General features: G+C 53.5%; 3 protein-coding genes across 6 annotated transcripts in view; all 3 read left to right on the top strand.

Moving 5' to 3' along the window:
• MAP1S (microtubule associated protein 1S) overlaps positions 1 to 14,590 on the top strand; it is a 20,635-nt gene extending 6,045 nt beyond the window's left edge. Inside the window, exons 2-7 of the mRNA XM_083483621.1 lie at positions 2,520 to 2,621; positions 4,658 to 4,740; positions 5,310 to 5,450; positions 6,765 to 9,918; positions 10,397 to 10,611; positions 12,592 to 14,590. Of these exons, the coding sequence (XP_083339747.1) occupies positions 2,520 to 2,621; positions 4,658 to 4,740; positions 5,310 to 5,450; positions 6,765 to 9,918; positions 10,397 to 10,611; positions 12,592 to 12,747 (3,851 nt within the window). The 3' untranslated portion in view covers positions 12,748 to 14,590. The remainder of the gene's footprint in view (positions 1 to 2,519; positions 2,622 to 4,657; positions 4,741 to 5,309; positions 5,451 to 6,764; positions 9,919 to 10,396; positions 10,612 to 12,591) is intronic.
• LOC310697557 (cocaine- and amphetamine-regulated transcript protein-like) overlaps positions 1 to 21,102 on the top strand; it is a 46,738-nt gene extending 25,636 nt beyond the window's left edge. Inside the window, exon 4 of the transcript XR_014521046.1 lies at positions 21,080 to 21,102. The gene's annotated coding sequence lies outside the window, so the exon portion shown is untranslated. The remainder of the gene's footprint in view (positions 1 to 21,079) is intronic.
• Positions 18,977 to 22,214, top strand: part of FCHO1 (FCH and mu domain containing endocytic adaptor 1) — a 41,455-nt gene continuing 38,217 nt past the window's right edge. For 2 of the 4 annotated variants that reach the window (XM_083483675.1, XM_083483672.1), the window contains exon 1: positions 18,977 to 19,099. The gene's annotated coding sequence lies outside the window, so the exon portion shown is untranslated. Of the gene's footprint in view, positions 19,100 to 19,355; positions 19,454 to 22,214 lie in introns of those variants that run through there. The other 2 variants (XM_083483673.1, XM_083483674.1) reach the window with 2 other exon arrangements.

The following is a 22,214-nucleotide window of genomic DNA, read 5'->3' as shown; positions in this document are numbered from 1 at the left end:
ACTGTAGAGTTGGAAGGGGACCCTGAGGGTCATCTAGCTGAACCCCCTGCAAGGCTGTCCCATGCACCAGGGATCAAACCTGCAACCTTGGTGTCGTCAGCACCATGCTCTGCAAACTCTGGATGTGCCTCTGCTAAAGCCAGACTCGCATGCCAAAAGGCTAACCTGGCTCAGTTGGTGGCATTAATGGAAGGAAGGTGGGGTAAAAATCAGACCAGTGGGTCTCTGCTGTCTCCTGCTTTGTGAAGTGGGAGGCTGTGCTGGTTCCTCCCTTCCCGTCTGCCAGCTGAGCTCTCTCTCCTGGCTGCTCTTGCAGCAGCTGCAGGCAACCTCCAGGAGGTTGAGAAACTGGGACATTTCCTGGGAACTTGAGCTGCTCCTCTTGCTGGGGATAATTGGGGACCTTTGAGAGTTGGTGGAAACCTCTTTTTCCTGAACAGTTGCTTAATTTAAATACTGGCTGGTCAAAGGAGTATTTGCTAATAATTCTCTGAGCTTTCTGACTTGCGGATGCCGTCTCCAGACGGAAGCTGGTGTTGGAGGAACACGTTCCCTGTCTCGTTGCCACGTAAGCCTGTGCAATAAGCTTACAAGACTTGTCTTTGCCCTCTGAAGTCAGCTTGCATAAGAGGGGACCCCCCCCCCCGCATTGTAAGAGTGTGTCTCGGAGAAGCTGGGCACGGATTCCCCAGGCAGGGATTCTTTAATTGCAAGTCTGCATTGCCGGAGGTTGTGCTAGATGACCCCCAGGGTCCCTTCCAAAAATCACTACCTCCTGTGCTGCCTCGCTGGGGAATCCCACAGCCCCCTTTGTGTGTGGGCTCCTCATTCTCAGTCTTTCCCAGCCTCCTTCAAACAGCAGCAGCGGCATTTCTGGTTCCCCCCACCTCCGTTTGGGATCTCGCTCTGTTGCTGCCTGCGCCCTCGGGAACCCCATGCTGGTGGTGCTGGGCTCTGCTCAGGCGGCAAGCAGCATGCAGCCTCAGTGAAGACGCGCAAACACCCACGTGCCGCGCCAGGCCAGTTTCTGAGAGCTGCAGTCTTGCATCTCAGCTGACACCAACTGTGCTGGTCTTATGTAAGCTAGCGGGTCATGGGGGGGGGGGAGGCATAAGAGACATTTTGGGGCCTCAGTGCAAGCAAAGCAAAACTCGCCTCCTTGTTCTGCGGGCTGAATGAACTTGTGGTTTCTTGTGGCCGGTCCTTGATCTTCTCATCTTGCCTTGCTGCTGTAGGCGCTTTGGAGAGAGAGATCCTCTTTGCCAATACGGCTGTCTCTTGCAAAACTGAGCTGATGTGATGTCTGTGCCATACAGGGAGAAAGCTGTTGGGATGTTTGCCGTCCGGTCCCTGTGAGGGAAGGGGGAGCTGTCAGCTCTGGTCAGCAGCTAAACACGTGGGGGATATGGTATTATTGTATTTTAAGCTTTTGTTGGAAGCCGCCCAGAGTGGCTGGGGAAACCCTGCCAGATTGGGGGGGGGGTATAAATAACAAATTATTATTATTACATTGAACCCTCCAGATACGAACTTGATTCGTCCTGGGGGTCTATACTAACCCTGCAAAGTCCATATCCGGAGGCGCTGCTTCTGTGCACACGCGTGGCGAAACCTGGAAGTATACGCTTCTGGGTTTGCCGCGTTCGTAACTCGAAATTACGTTACCCGAAGGTAAAATAACCCGAGCTACCACTGTGTTGTTGTTGTTGTTGTTGTTTATTATCATGAAGCAGCAAGAGTAGTTCTCCGATGGCTGGGAAGAGATCCCAGGAGGTGGGAACCAAGGCACCTGAAAAGCAGCAGAGGAATAAAAATCGGGGGAAGGAGCAGTGATAGAACCTCAAGATGCATAAGCTAATTTCCAAATGGTACCTTAAACCTCAGTTGCAGTCACCACAATGGAACGCCTGAGCGCCTTTTTTTGCAATGGGAATTATTAGTCTTGTTGTTCATTTCATTTCTGTATGGCTTTATATTTTAAAGAAATAATCTCAAAGTGGTTGACAACACATTAGACCATCAAATAAAACAATCCAGAATAAAACAAATTCAAGCATCAAGGAGAGTATTTCAGGTCCTTCTCTAAGTGACATTTGGTTTTCTCCATATTTATTTATTTACCTACTTAATTTATAGAGCTGCCCCATAGCAGAAGAACTCTAGGGAGCCAGTGGGTGTAGTGGTTAGAGTGTTGGACGAGGACCTGGGAGATCAGGGTTCGAATCCCCACTCCGTCATGAAGCTCACTTTGTGACCTTGGAGTCAGTCATGGCCTCTTCACCTACCTCAGAGGGCTGTTGTAGGAACCATGAACCATGGAGTCCTTGGACAAAATGGTGGGAGATAAATGCAGTAAACAAGTTCTCCTGATCATAATTCTGGAGGGACCAGCCAGAGGGAGCACATTGGTGGCCACCTTCCCTGGCTCTTGGGGGCCAAGGGCTCCAGCCGCAGTGGCCCTCCCATGCTTGGCAGTCTGCTTAGCCACCACTGTTTCTCTCCCTCCCTCTCTCCTCCAGGGATCCGTTCTTGGGACATCGACTTGACTGCCTGCAACCTTGACCAGCAGCTGAAGCTCTTTGTCTCCCGCCACTCAGCCACCTTCTCTGATATTGTGAAAGGTAAGGAGGTGGCAGAGGCACCTCCCCCGTCCCTCTGGCAAGGACTAGGGCCTCCCCACCTGCAAATGCCCTCCCTGCTCTCGGGCAGGCAAGCGTGTCAACAGTAGGCTCAGCCAGTCCCCGTGGGCATCTCCCCCCTCCAAGAATGAGCCGGCTGTGTCCTCAGATGACTCTGCCCACCCACTCCGCCTGATGTAGAACTAAGGTTGGAATTCTGGGCCAGGGAGGCTGGCAGGAGCCTCTGGGAAGCACCTGCTCCCTTCTTGGTCCACAGGGCAAGAGCGTCCGCCTCCCTTCTCCTTTTGTGCAAGGGGAAGGCAAACCTTGTTTTTCTCCTGCACTGGAGACACAGAGGCCCTTGCTCGCGGGGCAAGGCTCAAGTATCAGGGTCAGAAACTCAGATATATAAGCTGATCACCAAATGGCACCTTAAACTGTTGCCACCACAGAACGTTTGCCATTATTTTTCATTTCATTTTTATGTCGCTTCATATTCATATCTCTGCCTGGGTGTGGAGGCCCCTCAAGTTGCCCAGCATCACCTCAAGGGCCTGGTCCTTTGGCTGCCCCTGATATTTTGTCCATCAAAAGGGAGCCAGCGACTTCTCGGCCAAGTGCCCAGCACCCTGATGGGACCCTTCCCCTCCTTCGCAGCAGGGGCAGTTTAATGTTTTCGGAGCTCCCAGCTGGTGTGATCGCCAGAAAGCTCAGGGCTCCAGTTCCACACTTTGGGACACTGCAGGCAGGCGTCTGAGTTGCAGCCACTTGGTTGTCGTCAGTCTGTCTCGAGAGACAGTGGAGTGTGTCTCTGGAGGTGAAGCCCAACAGCTGCATGAGCAGCACTGAAGGGACCTTTCTGAGGCACAAGCCTGGCCCATGTGTTTGGGGGTCCAGACAAGACCCCCATCTCGGCCCAGCTGATGGTGTCCAAAGTAAGGCAGAGCAAGACCCTGGGCACCAGCTTGGCTGCAGGAGTTGCCGGAAGGAGACGTACAAGGTGCCATCCCAGCCGTCTTTGGGACTCCATTCCGGATTTGTGTAGGGTTTGCTCCTGAGCCTTATCTTCTGAAGATACCCTGCGAGGTAGCAGAGATTTAGGACCAGAGTTTTGCTTCTCTGAGATGGACTCCCTTCCCTGATGCACAAGCCCCATCTGCGGTTCCAGCCACTGCAACCCCACAAATTGATTGCTTGCCTCAAGCAGCCTTAAAATGGCCCCAGGGCCATTTTAAACTCCTCTTAATAGTTGTGCTGTGACCTTTGTGGGATCTATGGCTGAGAGACAAACCCTCTTCAGGTGCCTTCTGGTTTCTTGAAGCCTCTTGGCCAGAGATCTCACAGGATTGGGAGGAGGAAGAGAGAGAATCCAGCAGCCAGCCTTGCTGGAATCTGGCAGTGCTGCACTGCCACCTTCTGGGAAGATGGAGCCTTGCAGTGGTGAGCCCTCCCCGCCAGAACCGCTGCTTTCTTCGCCATTAAACACCAGGGAGAACTTTCTGAGGGTGAGGACTGTTGAGTAGCGGGATGGACCCCTCCCTGGAGTGTATGTGGTGTATTCCCCTTCAGGATATCTGTCCTGGGTGCTATAACTGAGATTCCTGCATTGCAGAGGGTTGGGCTAGATGACCCTCGGGACCCTTCCAACCCCCTACAACGTAAAGGCAAATCATATATATATATATGATTATTTAAATCCCATTATGCACACACACAGATTCAAACATTACAATGCAGCTTTTGTCCACTGCCCTAATATCACAGAATGATCACTCCGATCCTCATTCCCACATCGGTGTCATGTTGGCTCGCCCAATATGCTAAATAGGAACCCAACTGCAAATTGTATTGCTAGGGTTCATTTGGAACGGCATTGAGAGCCAGGCTGTCTCTATCATCATGCCGCTATGTGAATCTGTGATGCCTTGCAGGAGGTTGGGCTGGATGGCCCTTGGGGGTCCCTTTCAGCGCCACGACACTGTGGTCCTTCTGCCCCGGAGCCTCCCTTTCAACTCTGCCGCCTCGTTTTCCCTCCCCAGGTCAGCGGGCTCTGCACCATCGCGGAGAACTCCTGGAGACGCTGGTGCTGTTGAACCCTTCCGACAAGTCCATCTGCAATGAGGCGAGTTGCCAGAAGATGCAGCTTGAGGGCAGAAGGCTCTTGGGCTTGGGTCCTGCTTACGCTTTCTTCCCCTTGACCACTGTGAGAACAGGATGCCGGGCTCGATGGGGCCCCTTTGACCTGATCCAGTAGCCAGGCTTTTGTGGAACCTCCAGGTCCAGAGGCAGTCTATCTGGATCCCTGGGTTCTTAAGAGGGTATTTGGCCATTGCACGAAGAGGACGGTGGGCCCCCTTTGGGTGAATTGGAGAGCCCAACTCCAGAGAACATGAATGGGTAAAATCCTGCTTCTGAAACGGGTCTTGGGGCCTGCATGGTACACCCACGCCAGCTTTGCATGGCACTGGAGAGTCCGTTGACTGTTCCCAGGGCCTGGAAATAGGAAAACCCAACAAGGCTCTAGAGTCTTTTCCGGCACTGCAGAGGGTTGGACTGGATGACTCTCAGGGTCCCTTCCAACTCTACAATTCTGTGGTTCTGTTGACAGAGGGTTGGCTGGAAATAAGCCCCAAGAGGCTGGAAATCTGAGGGCCTTCCCTCCGAGGCCTGACTTTCTCTCTCACCCTGCAGCTCTGCAACCTGGTCACGGACCCTTCGCGCCACAAGCTGCTGATCTTTGCTGGGCCCTGCATCGAGGAGACGGGGGAGCTGGTCCTGCAGACGGGCACGTTCTCCTTGCGAGACTTCATCCAGGTCTTCGCCGACAAGGAGGTACGTCTGCCCAGCAGCAGCAGGGAGGAGTTAGCCGGTGATGCTGGATGGGCTGGGGTGGCAAAAGCGGGAAAGGGCTGGCAAAGACCCTCCCCTAAATGAATCCTTCCAAACTGGGTAGGAAGTGGTTGGTGTGGAGGCTGTTACTCTGGCCAGACAGAGGAAGACCAGAGAGGAAGAAGGATGCTCTGGGCCTCATTTTACTTCCTTTTTCGTTAGAAGTACCGTAACTATACAACCTTTAGAAGACACCTGAAGTTTCTACTTTGAATGTTTTCTTATGCCTTTGTGTATGCTGGAAGCCACCTAGAGTGGCTGGGGCAACCCAGTCATCATTAAGTTGTGATGTTAATAGTTGTTGTTGCTGCTGCTGCTGCTGTAAGTTGTGATGTTAATAGTCGTAGTCATTGTTGTTGTTATACCACCATGTTCATCTGGCTGGGTTTCCACAGCCACTCTGGGCAGCTCCCAGCAGAATAGTAAAAACACGGTAAAACATTAAAAACCTTCCTATACAGGGCTGGCTTCAGATGACATCTAAAAGTCAAATAGTTGTTTATTTCCTTGACATCTGATGGGAGGGCGTTCCGCAGGGTGGGCATCACTACGGAGAAGGCCTGGTTCCTTGTAACATCACTTCTTGCAGTGAGGGAACCAGCAGAAGACCTTGGAGTAGGACCTAGTGTCCGGACTGAATGATGGGGGTAGAGACGCTACTGGAAGGGGCAAGGTGTTTATTCCAGTGTGGGAATTCACCAATAGAAGAGCTGAAAGGAGAAAGATTTTGGAAGACTTTCTGGGTGACTCTTCCAACTGGAAAAGGAACCCCAAATGATTGGCATTATTTATTTATTTAACCCCACCCATCTGCCTGGGCTTCCACAGCCACTCTGGGTGGATTCCAGCACATATAAAAATTATAACAAAACATCAACCATTAAAAACTTCCCTGTATAGGGCTGCCTTCAGATGTCTTCAAAAAGTTTCATGGTTGTTCAGCTGACATTTGATGGGAGGGTGCCACCACCGACAAGGCCCTCTGCCTGGCTCCCTGTTGCTTCACATAATTGCAATGAGGGAACCCTCCAGAAAACCCTCAGCTGGACCTCTGTGTCCAGGATGGACATTTGGGATGGAGACACTCCTTCAGGTATACAGGGTGGAAGCCATTTAGGACTTTTAATGGTCAGCACCAACACTTGGTGTTCTCGGAAGCGTATTGGGAGCGAGTGACGATCCTTTAGTACCAGTGTTATGTGGTCACTACAGTATATGGTGCATAGTGCACTGACACCTCTCTCTCTCTTTTGCCAGGTTGGGGAGTTGCTCAGCTCTGCAGACCCATCTGCCAGGACCAGCCTGACGGTCATTTGCCCGGACTTTGGGGAATGGAAAGCTTCCCGGCTGGGTCAGCACAACCTGTTGGACTTCATTGACCTTCGCTTCAACCCAGGCCCTGTGCTGCCCGAGATGGAGGGCCTGCAGGAGTTCCTGGAGTACCTCTCGGAGTCGCTGGACCCCCCGTCGCCCTTTGACCTCCTGGAGCCACCCAGCACCGTCGGATTCCTGAAGCTGTCCCGCCCATGCTGCTATATCTTCCCTGGCGGCAGGGGCGACTCGGCCTTCTTTGCCGTCAACGGCTTCAACATCCTGGTCAATGGCGGCTCCAACCCCCGCTCATCCTTCTGGAAGCTGGTGTGCCACCTCGACCGCATCGACTCCATCTTGGTGACGCATGTGGGCACTGACAGCCTACCCGGCGTCAACAGCCTGCTGCAGAGGAAGCTGGCCGAGATGGAAGAGGATCCCTCCTCGCAGGGTTCGCCAAACGAGGACTCCGTGAAGAACCTCATCTCCCCAGAGCTGGGCGTTGTCTTCCTAAACGCCTCCGAGAAGCTGAAGACCATTGCGGGTGACTCAGGCGTCCTGAAGAGCTGCGACGAGGCCAGCTTGGCGCTCCACTACCTGGACAAGCTGGGCATCCAGCCCAGCCCACTCTGCAGGGATGGCGGCCCCAAGGTGGAGCCCACTGTCCTCTTCCAGAAGATGGGCGTTGGGCGCTTAGATATGTACATCCTGAACCCGGTGAAAGGCAGCAAGGAGCTGGAGGTCCTGATGCAGCACTGGTGCGGCAACGGCTGCCCCCAGGGGCTGGAGCTGCCCCTGCACTGCGCGACCTCCATCTGCGCCCTCCTGGTCTGGCACCCCGTCAGCCCCACAGAGAAGATCGTCCGGGTCTTGTTCCCCGGCTGCACACCCCAGAGCAAGATCCTGGAGGGGCTGGAGAAGGTCCGGCACTTGGAGTTCCTCAAACATCCGGTGGTCACCCAGAAGGACCTGGAGTCAGGGTCCTCCTCCCCACAAAGCCAGCAGAAGAGGACCACCAGCCAGGAGAGCCTCAAGTCCGGCTCCAGGCTGAGCCTCCCAGAGCCCAAGGAAAGGAGGGAGGCGAAGGCGGCAGGCACCAGAGAGCGCCCCATGGCGCCCAGCGAGACCTCAAAGGGCAGCCTGGAGGAGGAGCAGGCCAAGGAGACTCGTACCAAGGTGGAGCAGTCTTCTGCTGTGAGGCCCAAGCAGCTGAAGGAGAAGCCAGTGGCCAAGAAGGACACAAAAAAACTCTTGCCAAAGAATGACGCTGCCCCCCCAGGAAAGGTGCCCAAACGGGAGGTGAAGGTGGATCCCCCCAAGAGGGAGACGGCGGCCAAGAAGGAGGAGAAGGCATCCGTGAAGCAGCCGAGTCGGGAGCTGAGGAGGTCAGCCAGCGCGGAAGCCAAGAGGCCCCCCACCAAGATGGGCAGCTTCAAGAAGACCCTCCCCAGCCTCAAGAAGGAGGCGGAGAAGCCGAAAGCCCAGCCTTTGAAAGAGGCTCCTCTCAAGATGCCCAGCGGCGCCAAGGGGGCAGCAGGTGGCCTCTCGGACGGGTCCAAGTCGTCAACAGAGAATGGGGCGAGGGAGGACTCTCGGCCAGAGGTCCTGGGGGCTGAGTCGACAGACGAGGGCATCACTACAGCGGAGAGCGAGCTGGAGCCATCGCCGCTGGAGTGTCCCGGGAATGGGGTGCTGGCAGCCCAGAACGGCCTGTGCACAGGGGGAGACCCTGAGAGCCCCCAGCCCTTCCGGCACCTGGAGGCCAGCTCTCCGCTGAGGGGTGCAGGCCCCCCATCGCCACTGGCTAAGACCCCCAAGAGTGAGCGGAGCGTCAACTTTGAGCAGACCCCCACGGGCACGCAGGCAGGGCTCCACCCCGAGGGTGAGGAGGCTTGCGGCAGCTCCGAAGAGAAGACCCTGGAAATGATGTCTCCGGCCAGCTCAGGTCCGGCCAGCGCCAGGCACACTCCTTTCCACCAGTCCCCCGTCGAGGACGTCGTCATGGCCGAGGAGCCGGTGGCCCTGACCAACTCCTGGCGCCCGGACGGCTCTGCCACCGGGCTCCGTGTTTCGCGGGACAACTCCAGCTCCTCGCAGGAGAAGCCATCAGGATGCCTGTCACCCGGCCTCTTCCGTGATGACCTCCCGGATGTCTCGCCCACCATCACCACGCCCTCACTGCCGGCCGAAGTGGGCTCGCCGCACTCCACCGAGGTGGATGAGTCCCTCTCCATGTCCTTCGAGCAGGTCTTGCCACCAGTCAGCGAGTTCCAGGAGGAAGCAGAGAACGCCCGCCCGGGGGGACTCACCCCAGAGCCGGACGTGGGCAAAGGTGGCCTATCCTTGCCCGTCCGGCCCTGCCACCCGCATCACGCCCAGCGCTTGGACGGCCACTCCCTGGCACGGCGCGCCCACCGCTCTGACTCACCCCATGATGTGGACCTCTGCCTGGTGTCCCCGTGCGAGTTTGAGCACCCCAAGTCGGAGCGCTCGCCCTCAGCCAACTTTAGCCCCCGGGACATGTCGAACAGCAGTGACTTCTCCCAGGAGCTGACCAAGCCGCTGGTGGGCCAGCGAAAGGGCCCGCGGAGCCGCAAGCCCTACCCCCTGGCCGATGAGACCCCACCCACATCACTCAGCGAGTCGCTGCCCACCCTCTCGGACTCTGACATCCCGCCCGCCACGGAAGAGTGCCCTTCCATCACGGCGGATGGCGGGCTGGACTCGGACGACGACCCTGAGAACCTGGTGCGGGCTCGCGACCCTCTTCCGGCCGCCCTGAAGGACCCCCTCCCGCTCCCCGCTCAGCCGGGCATCTGCATGGTGGACCCTGACCGAGAAGGGGTGGCCAAGGGCAAGAGGCCGGCGACCCGGGTAGGCTCCGCTCCGCCCAAAGCAGACTCGGCCCCCAGAGGCGCAGCCCACAACAGCAGCCGCATCAAGCCTTCTTCGGCCAGCGTTGGGGAGAGAGCCCGGGCGCCCGCTCTGAGCCGAAGTGAGTCGGCTGCCTCCCGTGCCAGTGGGGACCACCGGGCATCCCTTGGACAGCGGCCAGCAAGCAGCAGGTCGTCCTTGGGGGCAGGCAGAGCATGTCCTGCAGGTAAGAAGAGGAGGGGCGGGAAGGGACGGAAGGATGGATCTCATCAGCCCCAAGCACAGTGCAAGGAGGGTGCCCGGATCAGGCCTTGTCCAGATAAACAGGGAGGCAGGTTTTATCTCCACCCAAATTGTTTTGAATCTGTGTACTTCAGGTGAGGAGCCAAACAGGCTGCCTGGTCTCTTGGGTGGTTCTCGATCTCAATGTTCTCTGCAAGTGCCTAGCAGCACCTCGCCGTTTTGGACCTCGTGGGAGCCCCAGAGCGGCCCTCTCCCTTTATGTGCTCCATGTTGTGATGCCCATGGGCAGCAGAGAAGAAAAGTCATTTTTCCCGTGTGCAAATAGCTGGGTTAAATTCTGATTTTGCAGCCGTTCCTTTGTGTTTGTGCTGCATCCAGTGGAGGGTGGGGCATCCCAGCCGGCGTCTCCCCTCCATGCCCATCTTGCAGCCAACGCTCCCCATTTTTCTCCCGTCCCCCAGGTGCCAGGCCCAGTTCCGTGCGGCCCCCCGTCTACCTGGAGCTGGCCTACATCCCGGGCTCAGCGAGTGCCCAGTGGGTGGACGAGGACTTCTTCCGCCACGTCCGGTCGCAGTGCTACGTCATCAGCGGCGAGGACCACATCAAGGAGGGCATCATGCGGAGGATCTTGGACGCCCTCCTGGCCGGGAAGCAGCACTGGGCGCATGACACCCAGGTGGGCAGGGTGGGCAGGGCCAGTGGGTTGCTTGCCATAGCCCATCTTGGGGCTTGGAGATCCCGCTGGGGTCTTGTGCTGCCAGCCAGGAACCTCCCTGGAATCGAGGCCCTCCTATGCCGAGGATGCTCTCTAGCAGGACTCGTTTGGAGCCCACTGAAACCAGGGTGGCATTCAGTGGCAGGGTTAGAGAATGGGTAACATGGCAAGCAGGGGGCCAGGAGGCAGCTAGGCACTGCCTGCTCCCTTCGTGGTCTCCAGGGTGAGAGCGGCTGCCTTCTCTATTTGTGCCAGGGAGGGCAAACCTTGTTTTTCTCCTGCGGTGGATACACAGCGACTTTTGCTTGCTGGGCAAAGCTCAGGATTAGGGTTAGAAACTCAGAAATATAAGCGAATTGCCAAATGCTACCTTAAACTGAGGTAGTGCTTCTACCACACTCCTTTTTTTTTAACAGTGAAAATTATTGTTATATTGTTTTTCATTTCTGTATCACTTTATATTTTAAAGAAAAAACCTAAAAGCGGTTTATAACTAGGGCTGGGCGATAATCTGGTTTTCAACATCGGGAGACATCACCAGCTAAACATCACAATATACTGATAGATCACAATGTCTGAAATAAGGATGGAGCTGGCTTCACGGGTTTTTCTACATTGTGATTTTTGTATAGCAGACGCACACAAGATTCACAATATATTGCCAGGTCAAAAATTATGAAACCAATAACACAGTACGGACTTGAAACTAGTTTTGGACGATACGTCAATATATAGGTAAAGGTAAAGGGACCCCTGACCATTAGGTCCAGTCGCGGCCAACTCTGGGGTTGCGGCGCTCATCTTGCTTTATTGGCCGAGGGAGCCGGCGTACAGCTTCCGGGTCATGGGGTCATGACTAAGCCGCTTCTGGCGAACCAGAGCAGCGCACGGAAACGCCGTTTACCTTCCCGCCGGAGCGGTACTTATTTATCTATTTGATGTGCTTTCGAACTGCTAGGTTGGCAGGAGCAGGGACTTAGCAACGGGAGCTCACCCCGTTGTGGGGATTTGAACTGCCGACCTGATCGGCAAGTCCTAGGATCTGTGGTTTAACCCACAGCGCCACCCTCGTCCCTATGTCAATTTATTGGCCAGGCCTATTTACAACACATTGAATCATAAAATAAAACAACCCGGAATAAAATAAATTCAAGCATCAGGGAAATATTTCACATCTCTAAGGGAAATTTTGCTTTCCCCATATTTATTTACTGACTTAATTTGTAGAGCTGCCCCATAGCAGAAGGACTCTAGGAAGGCAGTGCGTTGCAGTGGTTAAGAGTGTTGGGACGAGGATGTGGGAGATGAGGGTTCGAATCCCCACTCCATCATGCAGCTGCGACTGACCTTTGAGCCAGTCACAGCCTGTTCACCTACCTCACAGGGTCGTTGTAGAGATTAACGGACGAGGGGGATCCTTGGGATGGAAATGCAAGAAATAAGCTCTTCTGCTAGCCTGCTTAAGAAAGCCAGAGGGCCAGCCAGGCGGAGATGTCGGTCGCCAGCTGGTGCCCAGAGATCTTTGCAGGGTCACACTTGAGGTGGGATTTGAACCCTGTTCTCCCAGCTCCTACTCTGATATTTTCACCTCTCACTGCCTTCCTAGAGCACTTCTGCTATGGGGCAGCTTTATAAATTAAGCAGGTAGATAAATACAGGGAAAGCAAAATGTCCTTGAGAGAAGGATCTGAAATATTTCTCTTGAAGCTTGAATTGGCTTCATTCTGCACTGGTGCCTGGCAGATTTCCAGCACTGCTCCCTCCCAGCGACGTTGAGGTCTAGAACCTTAGGCTTGCACACAAAAGCCGATGGTTGGCAACTTCTGCATTGTTGCCTTGGGAGGGTGGTTTAGTGTTTGAAGCCGCCTTGCCGAGAGGGAGGGCAAAACTCCTGTGGCCAACAGATGCTCACCCTCTTCCTTCCTTCCTCCTCCCTGCCAGGTGACCCTGATCCCCACCTTTGACTCCCTGGTGATGCATGAGTGGTACGCAGAGACGCTGGAGCGGCAGCAGGCGCTGGGTGTCACCGTCCTGGGCAGCAACAGCATGGTGGCCATGCAGGATGAGACCTTCCCAGCCTGCAAAGTGGAGTTCTGAAGCCTCACTCTCCCCCTTGGGGCACGTCTGTGGGGGGAATGGGAGATGAGAGGGACCTCTGTGGGTACTGGGGGGCAGGGGTAGAGACTCCCCACCCCACACTAAGACACTTCCAAAGCCCCCCCAGCAAACCTTACCCACACTGTTCTGTGTCTGGTCTGTTTGCATGTTTCGCCCCTTCACCCCCCGAGCTTCTAACCCTGGTCAAGCGCAGAGATTTAGGATTTGGGGAGATGTGGTGTTTGGCCAGCAGCCCCACCCCAAAAGGCCTATGGCCAGGCATTCCTGGCCTGGGGTGGAGGGTGGGGTCTGCTCTGACAAGGGGCAGAGTGCAGGGGCCCCTCCTCAGAAATCCGCCTGGAGGGTGGTCAGTTTACCTGCAGGACCCTTTTTTAAAAAGAAAAACTTTAAAGAGTGAAACCGGGTCTTTGGAGTGTGTGTCTGCTTATTTTAAGAGGCAGCTCCGATTCCCCAGTTTGGGGTCCTGGCAGGGAGCTGTTTATTTCCACTGGGGGGGGGGGTACTTGGCTTTCTGAGGTCGCTCCCTGCAACAGTGCCCCCTTCCCTTAAAAATATCCCATCTCCTCCTTGGGGCTGACTCTCCATCCTACCCTTTTAAAATCTGGTTGGGCCCATAGCCGATGCTTCCTCTTGGGGGGTCCGGAGCCAAAATTCCCCCTGGAATTGATCTCTCTCTCTCTCTTGGAGATCCCCTTTCCCCTACCCCCCTCAAAACACCCCCCCCCAATTTCTTCTACCTCTTTATGTTGAACGCCAGCAGTGTTGTGTTGCGTTTCATCCCGAGGCCTGTCTTGTTCATCTCGGGATGCATTAATCCACAAAGACTACTCTGTAAAATCCAGCCAAAGCACACCCCTTTCCAAAAAACCTTCTCCCCCCACTAAAAATACCACCTCCCTTTTTCTCACTCCCTTAATGTTTGAAGGAGCACCAGGGTGGGGTGGCAGAACGTGCCCCCTCTCCCCTTGCAAAATGTGACACTAAACTTATGTTTCTTTTTTTTTTTTAAGGAAGGAAAAGGTGCGGGTTTTCCACCCCCCTTTAAATGTGCATTTTTTTCTATAAAAAAGACAAAAAAGCAAACAAAAAACAACCATATACAAAACAGTTAATGTATTGAAAGTTTTTTGTCCTCTCCCCCCATAATTTATAGGATCACTTTTACATCTTCCTGGCTGGGCACAGCAGCAGGCGGGAGTCAAGGGGTGCAGCGTAGAAGAAGGAAACCCCCTTTTCCCCTCCCGTCCTCCTGCCCCCCAACCAGGACAGGCACTGTGTTCGAGTCCTGTGTGGTGTGTGTTTAGGACGGTCTTCTCCAACCCTGGTGCCCCTGGTGGGGGGATATTTTGGGGCACTGATTGGAGTTTTATAGGGTCCCCCAAGACCCTGGGTTGGGGGCCACGGTTGGTTTAGATGAAACATGTTTTTTTGTGGGGAGCGGGGTAAGTTGAGAATGTTTTTCACCACCTTTAGTGCTTTATACATACATATATATCTATATATGTATATATAGATATCTCTGTTCTGCCCATTGGGAAGAGCAGAAAGGTCATGGGACGGAAGAGGCAGCCGGCACCCGACCGGCGCCCCAACTCTTAGGAGGGCACCACTCTTGGGGGGGGGCTGAGCCCTTTTCTATGCTCTTCGCTCTCTCTCACCCTCACCTTTGTTGACACACTCCAAAGCCATGTGACCCGCTCACGAGTTGCCGTGTCCATCCACACCCGGAATTGCAGAAGTGAAGAAAAAAAACACTGTGTTGGAACCTCTTTAGAAAAAGCAAAACCCTGAGGGGTAAAAGAGATAAAAGGTGTTAGACTTCTTTCTGGCCGCTGTGTCTTTCTTCCACTGCGTGGGTTTGTGTCCCCTGAGTCAAACTCTGACTGTGACCCTCTTCTGGACCTTGCAGCGTGGGCTCACGTCCCTCTCGGCAGCGGAGCGCCAGCTAATCAGCGGCTCGGAAAAGCCCCAAAAGACAGCAGCTGGATTTATTTATTCATTTAGGGCAGCGGTTCTCAATAGATGGTCTGCGGACCCGGAGTCCACCCAGGGTGGTCTGCACCACCATTCACATAACAAAAATGACCATAGGGAGATTGAAATGTTTAAAAGTAGGGGATCCGTGGCCTGGCATTTGAAAAACGGGGTCTGCAGTACTTAGCTAATTGGAAACCAGTGTTTTGGGGTGTTTGCACTCCGCTCTTCAGGCAGAAGGGTCCGTTTCACAGGCTTGTCATCTTTAACAAATCCTCTGCACCGCAAAGAAAGAGAGACAGGGAGGGAAGAGGAAAATGAAAACTAGAAAACAAAAACCAGAACTCGGGCACAGGGTTTGAAACAGCTGTTCTGATAACGGCTGGTTGGCACAGTCCATGAGCAGGAGGTCCCTGTGTTTCCGAGGGGTTGGGCTAGATGTCCCTTGGGGGTCCCTTCCAGCTCTGGGATTCTAGCAGGTACTTTGACCCAATTGATGGAGGCAGCCTTGCTGCTTCCCACCTCTCTCCCACTGAGGCGGAAGTGTCCGGAGCCTGAAATGTCCCAGGGCCCAAATACCAGAAAGGCTGTCTCCTTCCCTGCAGACCTGGGAGTTGAGATCAGCAAGCCCACCCCCCCCCCTTTTCTCCCTGGCGTTGGGAACAGTCTTTCCAAGGCCTGCACAGTTCTTGCTAAGGCAAGGCGTTGCGCCCCACCCTGGGTGATCAATGTGACAGCAATAATTGGAATCTCCCTAACACCGTCTCTGCCTGCGAATGGGAAACAGGTTTGGGGGCTTCCCAATATCGAAAGGTGGGGGTGGAGGGCAGGTCTAATCGTCTTGGCCATTTTCTGGAATTGACAGGTCCTGCGAACCTATGGAGAGCCCAAGGGGCCCATCCAACCTGGGCATATCAATGTAATGACATAGCAGCCTGTGGACGTAAAATATAAAATAAAAGGATTTCATCAAAATGTTAGGCACCCATAATAAAAAAGGACGAGCCCAAGGAGTAAAAAGAGGCAAAGCTGCAATTAAAACTTGCTTTTGAGGTGGGAGAGCGGGGGGATGCGACTGGTGTCCCTAGGGGAAAAGCCTCTCTGCACATTTTTAGGGCCAAATGCCTCTCAGAAGGTGGGAATTGAGGTAGACTGCCTTTGGACCTGGAGGTTTCACTAGGAGGGCCTGGATGTAGCTGTATCAGGCAAACTTGGGGGGTCCTGGTCCAGCACCCTGTCCTCACAGTGGCCACTCAGGTGCCCCCAAAGGGAAGCCCACAAGCCGGCCCTGAATAAAATACCAACTGTCCCCTCCTGTGGTTTCTGGCATTTGGAGGTTAGGAGCCATCAATTGCCGCCTTGCTGCCTTCCTTTTTCAGGATGCTTACAAGAAAGTCCTTCCCGCAGCGCAGTATCAAACTCTGGAACTCTCTGCCACAGGAGGCAGGGACAGCCACCAACTTGGGCAAATTCGGGGGGGGGGGCAGATGGCTGCTAGCCAGGGTGGCTCTTCGCGATTCTTCTGAATCCCAGTTGCTGGAAACTGGAGGAGGGCAGAGCTGCTCTTGTGTTCAAATCCTGCCTGTTGTTTTCCCATTGTGGTTGGCCACTGTGAAGACAGGATGTTGGGATGCAAAATGGACCATAGGCCTGATCCAGCAGCTCTTTGGGTGCTTGCTCTCAATTTTAGGGTCGTGGGTTGGAGCCCCGTGTTGGACAGAAATATTCCTGCCTTGCAGGGGGTTGGACTGGATGACCCTTGAGGCCTCTTCCATCTACAGTCCCGTGATTCCTGCACCTCTTGCCAAGGGAGGGGCAGCGGCAAGTGGCATCAGATCCACCCACCACTACGAAGGGAAGATGCTCTGGACTGAGTCCATGGCTCTCCCCTCCCCATTTATGTCCTCTAATAGCTCTGTTGCTATTGGTTGCGCAGGAAGAAGGGATGGAGGTGGAAGAGAAGTTTGTTGCCATGGCAACCGCCTGGGTGGAAGAGATGCTGTTTCAAAGCATCCCCAGGCTGGATCACCAGGGACTCGCCTCACCTGCCACACCTGTGCAGACATCCTTTGCCACCTTCCTTACTGACAAAGGGTTCCCTGTCTGTGCAGGCCGGCTTAAGCAAAGGAAGGGGGAGCTTCTTGAGCTCATTGATAGGGGCTTCCTCGGGAGTAAATGGATCAGGTTCAGAAGCAATGCTTTGGGGAGGTGTGCGTCTGTGTGTTTGATTCCAGACCGACTAGCTTTAAAAGTCGGAGGTAGCCCTTTGGAGATGTAAAAACAGAATTTCTGGGCAGCCCATTCTGACTGGAAGCTGCGCTCAAGAAGACCAGGTTGGCGAAGGTGGATCTAACCCATTAATCGGTGGAGCCTTCAGGTTGCCCCATTTAATTCTGCATTGCCTCGATCTTAATGATTGTGTCATCTTTACAAACAACCTGGGCAAAGGAGTTGAGGGGATGCTCATTGAATCTGCAGACAGCTCCAAACGGGGAGGGGGAGCGAATGCCGCAAAAAACAGAATCAAAATGATTGGAGACCTGGGCTCAAAACTAACAAAACAAATTTTCAAAGTGTCAGGTTTGGCACTTGGGCTGGAAGAACCAGATGCATAAATGTAGGAAGGTGGACACCTGGTTTGCCAGTAGTACATGGGGAAAGGATCTAGAGGACTTGGTGAACCACAAGCCGAACATGAGTCAACAGTGTGATGCAGCAGCAAAAAAAGCTAACACTATTCTAGGTTGCATCAAGAGAAGTCATAGTGCCACTCTATTCTGCCTTGGTCAGGTCACACCTGGAATACTGTGTCCAGTTCTGGGCACCACAATTTAAGGAGGAGATTGCCAAACAAACATGCTGGAATGTGAGCAGAGGATGATGGCGAAGCCTGATGAGGAGCAGTTGAGGGCTGTCACATGAAAGAGGGAACAAGCTTGTTTCCTGCTGCTCTGGAGGGCAGGACTTGAACCCCTGGCTTCAAGTTACAAGAAAAGAGATTCTGACTCCACATCAGGAAGAACTTTCTGACAGTAAGTGCTGTTCAAGAGCGGAACGGTGGTGGACTCTCCTTCCTTGCAGATCTTTGAGCAGAGGTTGGACGGCCATCTGTCAGGGATGCGTTAGCTGAGATGCCTGCCTTGCAGGGGGTTCGACCGGATGGCCCTTGGGGTCCCTTCCAATTTTGCAATTCTACAATTCTATTCTGTGATCTAACCCAGGGCTCCGCACTGCATCACTGTTGACCATCACAGGCATTCATTGTCTTAGCAGAACAAGTTCTAGTTTCATACAGGAGATGACGAACCGCCTTCCTCTGCCAAGCAAGTTCTTTGTTTTGTGGGTTGGTTTCTTTTTTTAATTGCACCTGCTGTTTTTCTGAGCTTCCTCCTTCTGGCCTGCTTTTTGCAACTCGGGCTTTTTCCGTCTTCTGAGGCCTGCAGTGCTGAGTTGAGCCTTGGAAGGACGCAGGACGCCACCTGGAGCAACACAAACCTTTGACCTTGGGGATGCAGCTCTGGAAGACGAGGCTCAGTCCTGCCTTAGGCCAAGTGGGGTGGGGGGGTGCGTTTGCATGTCGGATTGAAGTGCAAGCCACGCAGGCTGTTATGCCACTGGTGTGGATGGAGAGACCCATCATAGGGCTGTTGTGAGCCTGGATAGCTCAGTTGGGTGGAGCCTGGTGCTGACAATACCAAAGTCGCAGATTCGATCCCCACTCGGGGCAGCTGCATATTCCTGCTTGCAGGGGGTTGGACTGGATGACCCTTGGGGGCCCCTTTCAACTGTACAATTCTATGATTTCTTGGTGGTTTCTGGGGGGCCTGAAATGGGGTGGCTCCTCCTCTCTCGCACATAGGTCAGGTTCAATAGCTGAGATTCCTGCCTTGCGGGGGGGGGGGTTGGCTAGATGACTCTCAGGGTTCCTCCCAAACCTACAATTCTAAGTCCCCCCCCCCCCATTTTGTAGTTCTTGGGGAGGGTTTTTTATATTGTTGGCTTTGTGCAGTTGGACAGAGATGCATTTTTTGCCTCTCTCCCTACGCTGCCCCCCCCCATCCCCAAAATGACAGTTTACAAGCAGGTGAAAAGGATGCGGCCTCTTTAAATATGCAAATGAGCTTCCCGGGGGGGGCTGGGACGGGGGGGCGAGGCTAGCCCAGAAGCCGCGTTTGCTGGCGGGCGGGGCAGCCAATCAGGAGCCAGCCTCCTTTCCTCCTCCTCCTCCTCCTCCTCCTCCCTGCAGCGCGGGGGGCCCCAGCCTTTTCTCCTCCCCCCTTCTCCCCTCCCCCCTCTTTTTGCGAAAACGAAAGAGGGGAGCGGAGCAGGTGCCGGGGATGCCGAGGGGCGGAAACAGGTCAGTGCATTCCCCCCCCCCCCCGGCCTGGTATTATTATCACCCACCTTTTGCTCCCCCATGCAGGTTTTTTTTTTGGGGGGGGGCCTGCAGCTTTGCAAGAAAACTGCCCATGCAAGACTTTCAAAGATCGGGGGTGGATCCGGCCACCCCCCCCAAGACCCCTCTTTGCAATATTTAATTCGGGTGGGGGAGATAAAGAAAAACCCTAATTAGCTGTATCAAGAGGCGAACGCTGTGGGTTAATTTTTAGGGGGTGGGGGAAGCTGCTCCCAAATTTCTTGGTTCCGATTATTATGCAGCACACACAGCGCCAAAAAATTAGAATCCCACCGTGGGAGAAAAACAATTACGGTAATATATATTTTCCATTGCATGTTTGCAGGGCATTTCATGAACTTGCCTGATGCGTTGCTGTGGCTTGGACGAAGGTGTTGTTATTCATGAGAATGGAGAAGGAAGCTTAATAATAATAATAATAATAATAATAATAATAATAATAATAATAATAATTAATAAACTTGGAAGGTGCATTTCCTGAGAAAAGTGTGTGTGTGTGCGTGCAAATTATATATGTATGTGTGCATGTAAAAAAATGTCTGTGGGTGCTGTCTGTGGCCAAGCCATGTCTGGCTGCGTAGCTAAACGGAGACAGGTCGAGATCCTGCAAAAATAAGGCAGTGATGGAGGGCCAACTGCACCTGAGAAAGGGGTGTGTGGATCGGGCAGTTCAGGCTGGGTCAGGATCCCATTTGCAAAGGCCTGAAATGGTCACGATGCTGCTGCTCTGGCTTTGGACCTGTGCCAACTCGTCCGCCTTTCTCCATTGCACGAGACGCGCAGCACCCGGTCAGGATTGGCTTCTCATCCTGCCCACCTTTTGGCCCTTTGCAAATGCCAAAACTGGTGTCAGAAGGACGGAGGTGGGGGTGCTTTTTCTGCAAGCCATCCTGCCAGGCGGCCAAGCACCAGTTGCTCCTTTCTGGGGAACAAAATGGGGGAAATAATAATAATAATAATAATAATAATAATAATAATAATAATAATAATAATGTGGTTTCCCCAGCCACTTCTGGACGGCTTCCTGCAAAATACAAAAACATCCATAAACTATCAAACCTTAAAATGAGCGCAGGTGCATCCTTGAACCTCTTTTCCTTCCCTACTCCTTACCTGGACAGGTAATTTTTGCAGGAACCTCTCCCAGGCCAGATTTGCTGCAAGGTAGAAACCTTTGTTTTCCTTATCTCTCTGCCACCTGGATGGAATATATTTCTGCAGATATATATCTTCTGTGTGTGTGAACAGGTGGCTTTTTTCGGGCGGGGGGGGGGAGAGACAGGACACCTGTCCCCCCAGGTGCGCAATGTTTGCTAGGCCCTGTCTGCAGTGGGGCGGTCAAAGGTCTGGTCTTGCCTCTGCAGAAGCACAGGCTGGAGTAAATATACATATATATCTTTAAACTGTGCCAACGTCTATTCTTTTATTGGTAAGGATTTTCTTATATTGCTTTATAAAGCTGTTGTAATCGTAGGTGAAAACTGAACTGAAAACTGTAAAACTGGTGTGCAGAATAAGTCCAATTGCACATCGGTTAAAACAACCGATTCCTTTTTATTAGCGTTATCCAATGTAATAAAGGAATGCAAAATCATATAGAAAGTGCCGGGGGGGGGGGTCCTAGTCCTCATAGAAATCTCAAATTACGCCTAATTTTCTCAGTGAGTGACTGGGACCAAGTGCTCAGTGTAAGATGTTGGGCTTGTTTCCCCCTGAGTTGCAATTACTATTTGAGCTGTCAAGATTGAAGATGAGACCAGTTATTGACAATTGGTATTGTTAAAAAACAATCTGTTAATTCTGGGCAACAAACGATAGTTTCTCGGATAAGGGTGATCATTCCTGCGGAAATTGAACCCCTGAAATTTCGCACCAACTTACATTCCCACCACAAGTGACATAGGATTGCAGAGTTGGAAGGGACCCTGGGGTCATCCAGCCCAACCCCTGGCAAGGCAGGAATCGCAGCAAAATTGAGGGACTTTGTGGTGCCAGTACTTATCCTTTTGGGGTGACAGTCACTGGAGCATTGTGGGGGGGGCTGCTTGTTTTATGACTTTGCTTTAAACGGATCTGTATCCTAAGGATCTGATGAACAGATCTTGTTGTTCATTTCCATGGCAACGCCTCCCCTTGAGATAGTGAAATAAAACTGCATATTAAAATACAGTTTTGGAAGACGCCATCAACCCAGATTGGGAACTGGATCAGACCCTCACTCCTATGCGGAGACTGAGGAGTGGGATCAGGCCCAGGGGGAGCCCCATCACGTCCGCCTCACAGTGGCCAAATACCCCACTAACCCTAGGGATTCAGATAGACTGCCTGTGGGCCTGGAAGTTCCATAATAAGAGCCAGGCTGCTGGATCAGACCCAAAGGAGACCCACTTAGCTCAGCCTCCTGTCCTCATAATGGCGAAATGCCCCATGTGACCTGGGAAGGCATATAGACTGCCTCTGGGCCTGGAGGCTCCATGAGGACATAATAAGAGCTGGACTGATGGATTAGACCCAAAGGGGGCCTGTCTAGCCCAGCACCCTGTTCTCACAGTGGCCGACTAGATGGCCCCTGGGTCCCTTCCAACTCTATGACTATGAAACCCGCATGCAGGATCCGAGCACGAGAGCCGCTCTTCCCTCCTGTGGTTTCCAGCAAATGGCATCAAGAAACACCCTTCCTTCCTTCCTTCCTTCCTTCCTTCCTTCCTTCCTTCCTTCCTTCCTTCTTCTCTTCCCTCCCTCCCTCCCTCCCTCCCTCCCTCCCTCCCTCCCTCCTTCCTTCCTTCCTTCCTTCCTTCCTTCCTTCCTTCCTTCCTTCCTTCTTCCCTTCTTCCCTTCCTTCTTTCCTTCTTCTCTTCCCTCCCTCCCTCCCTCCCTCCCTCCCTCCCTCCCTTCCTTCCTTTGGCCCCTGCAGGTTTGCCTCTCCGTCCGGCTTGGACATGTCAATAAGACCAAGGGAGTCGCTTGGGGCGATTCCTTCTCCTTGCGCAAGGCAGGCGATCTCTGCAACCGGCCTGGGGTCTCATAAGAGAGAGCCTGCTGGATCGGACCTCAA

This window comes from Podarcis liolepis, assembly GCF_965112155.1.
Source record: "Podarcis liolepis genome assembly, chromosome: 18".
NCBI lineage: Eukaryota > Metazoa > Chordata > Lepidosauria > Squamata > Lacertidae > Podarcis > Podarcis liolepis.
Note: the sequence above shows the minus strand (reverse complement) of the source record. Positions and strands in the feature narration are given on the sequence as shown.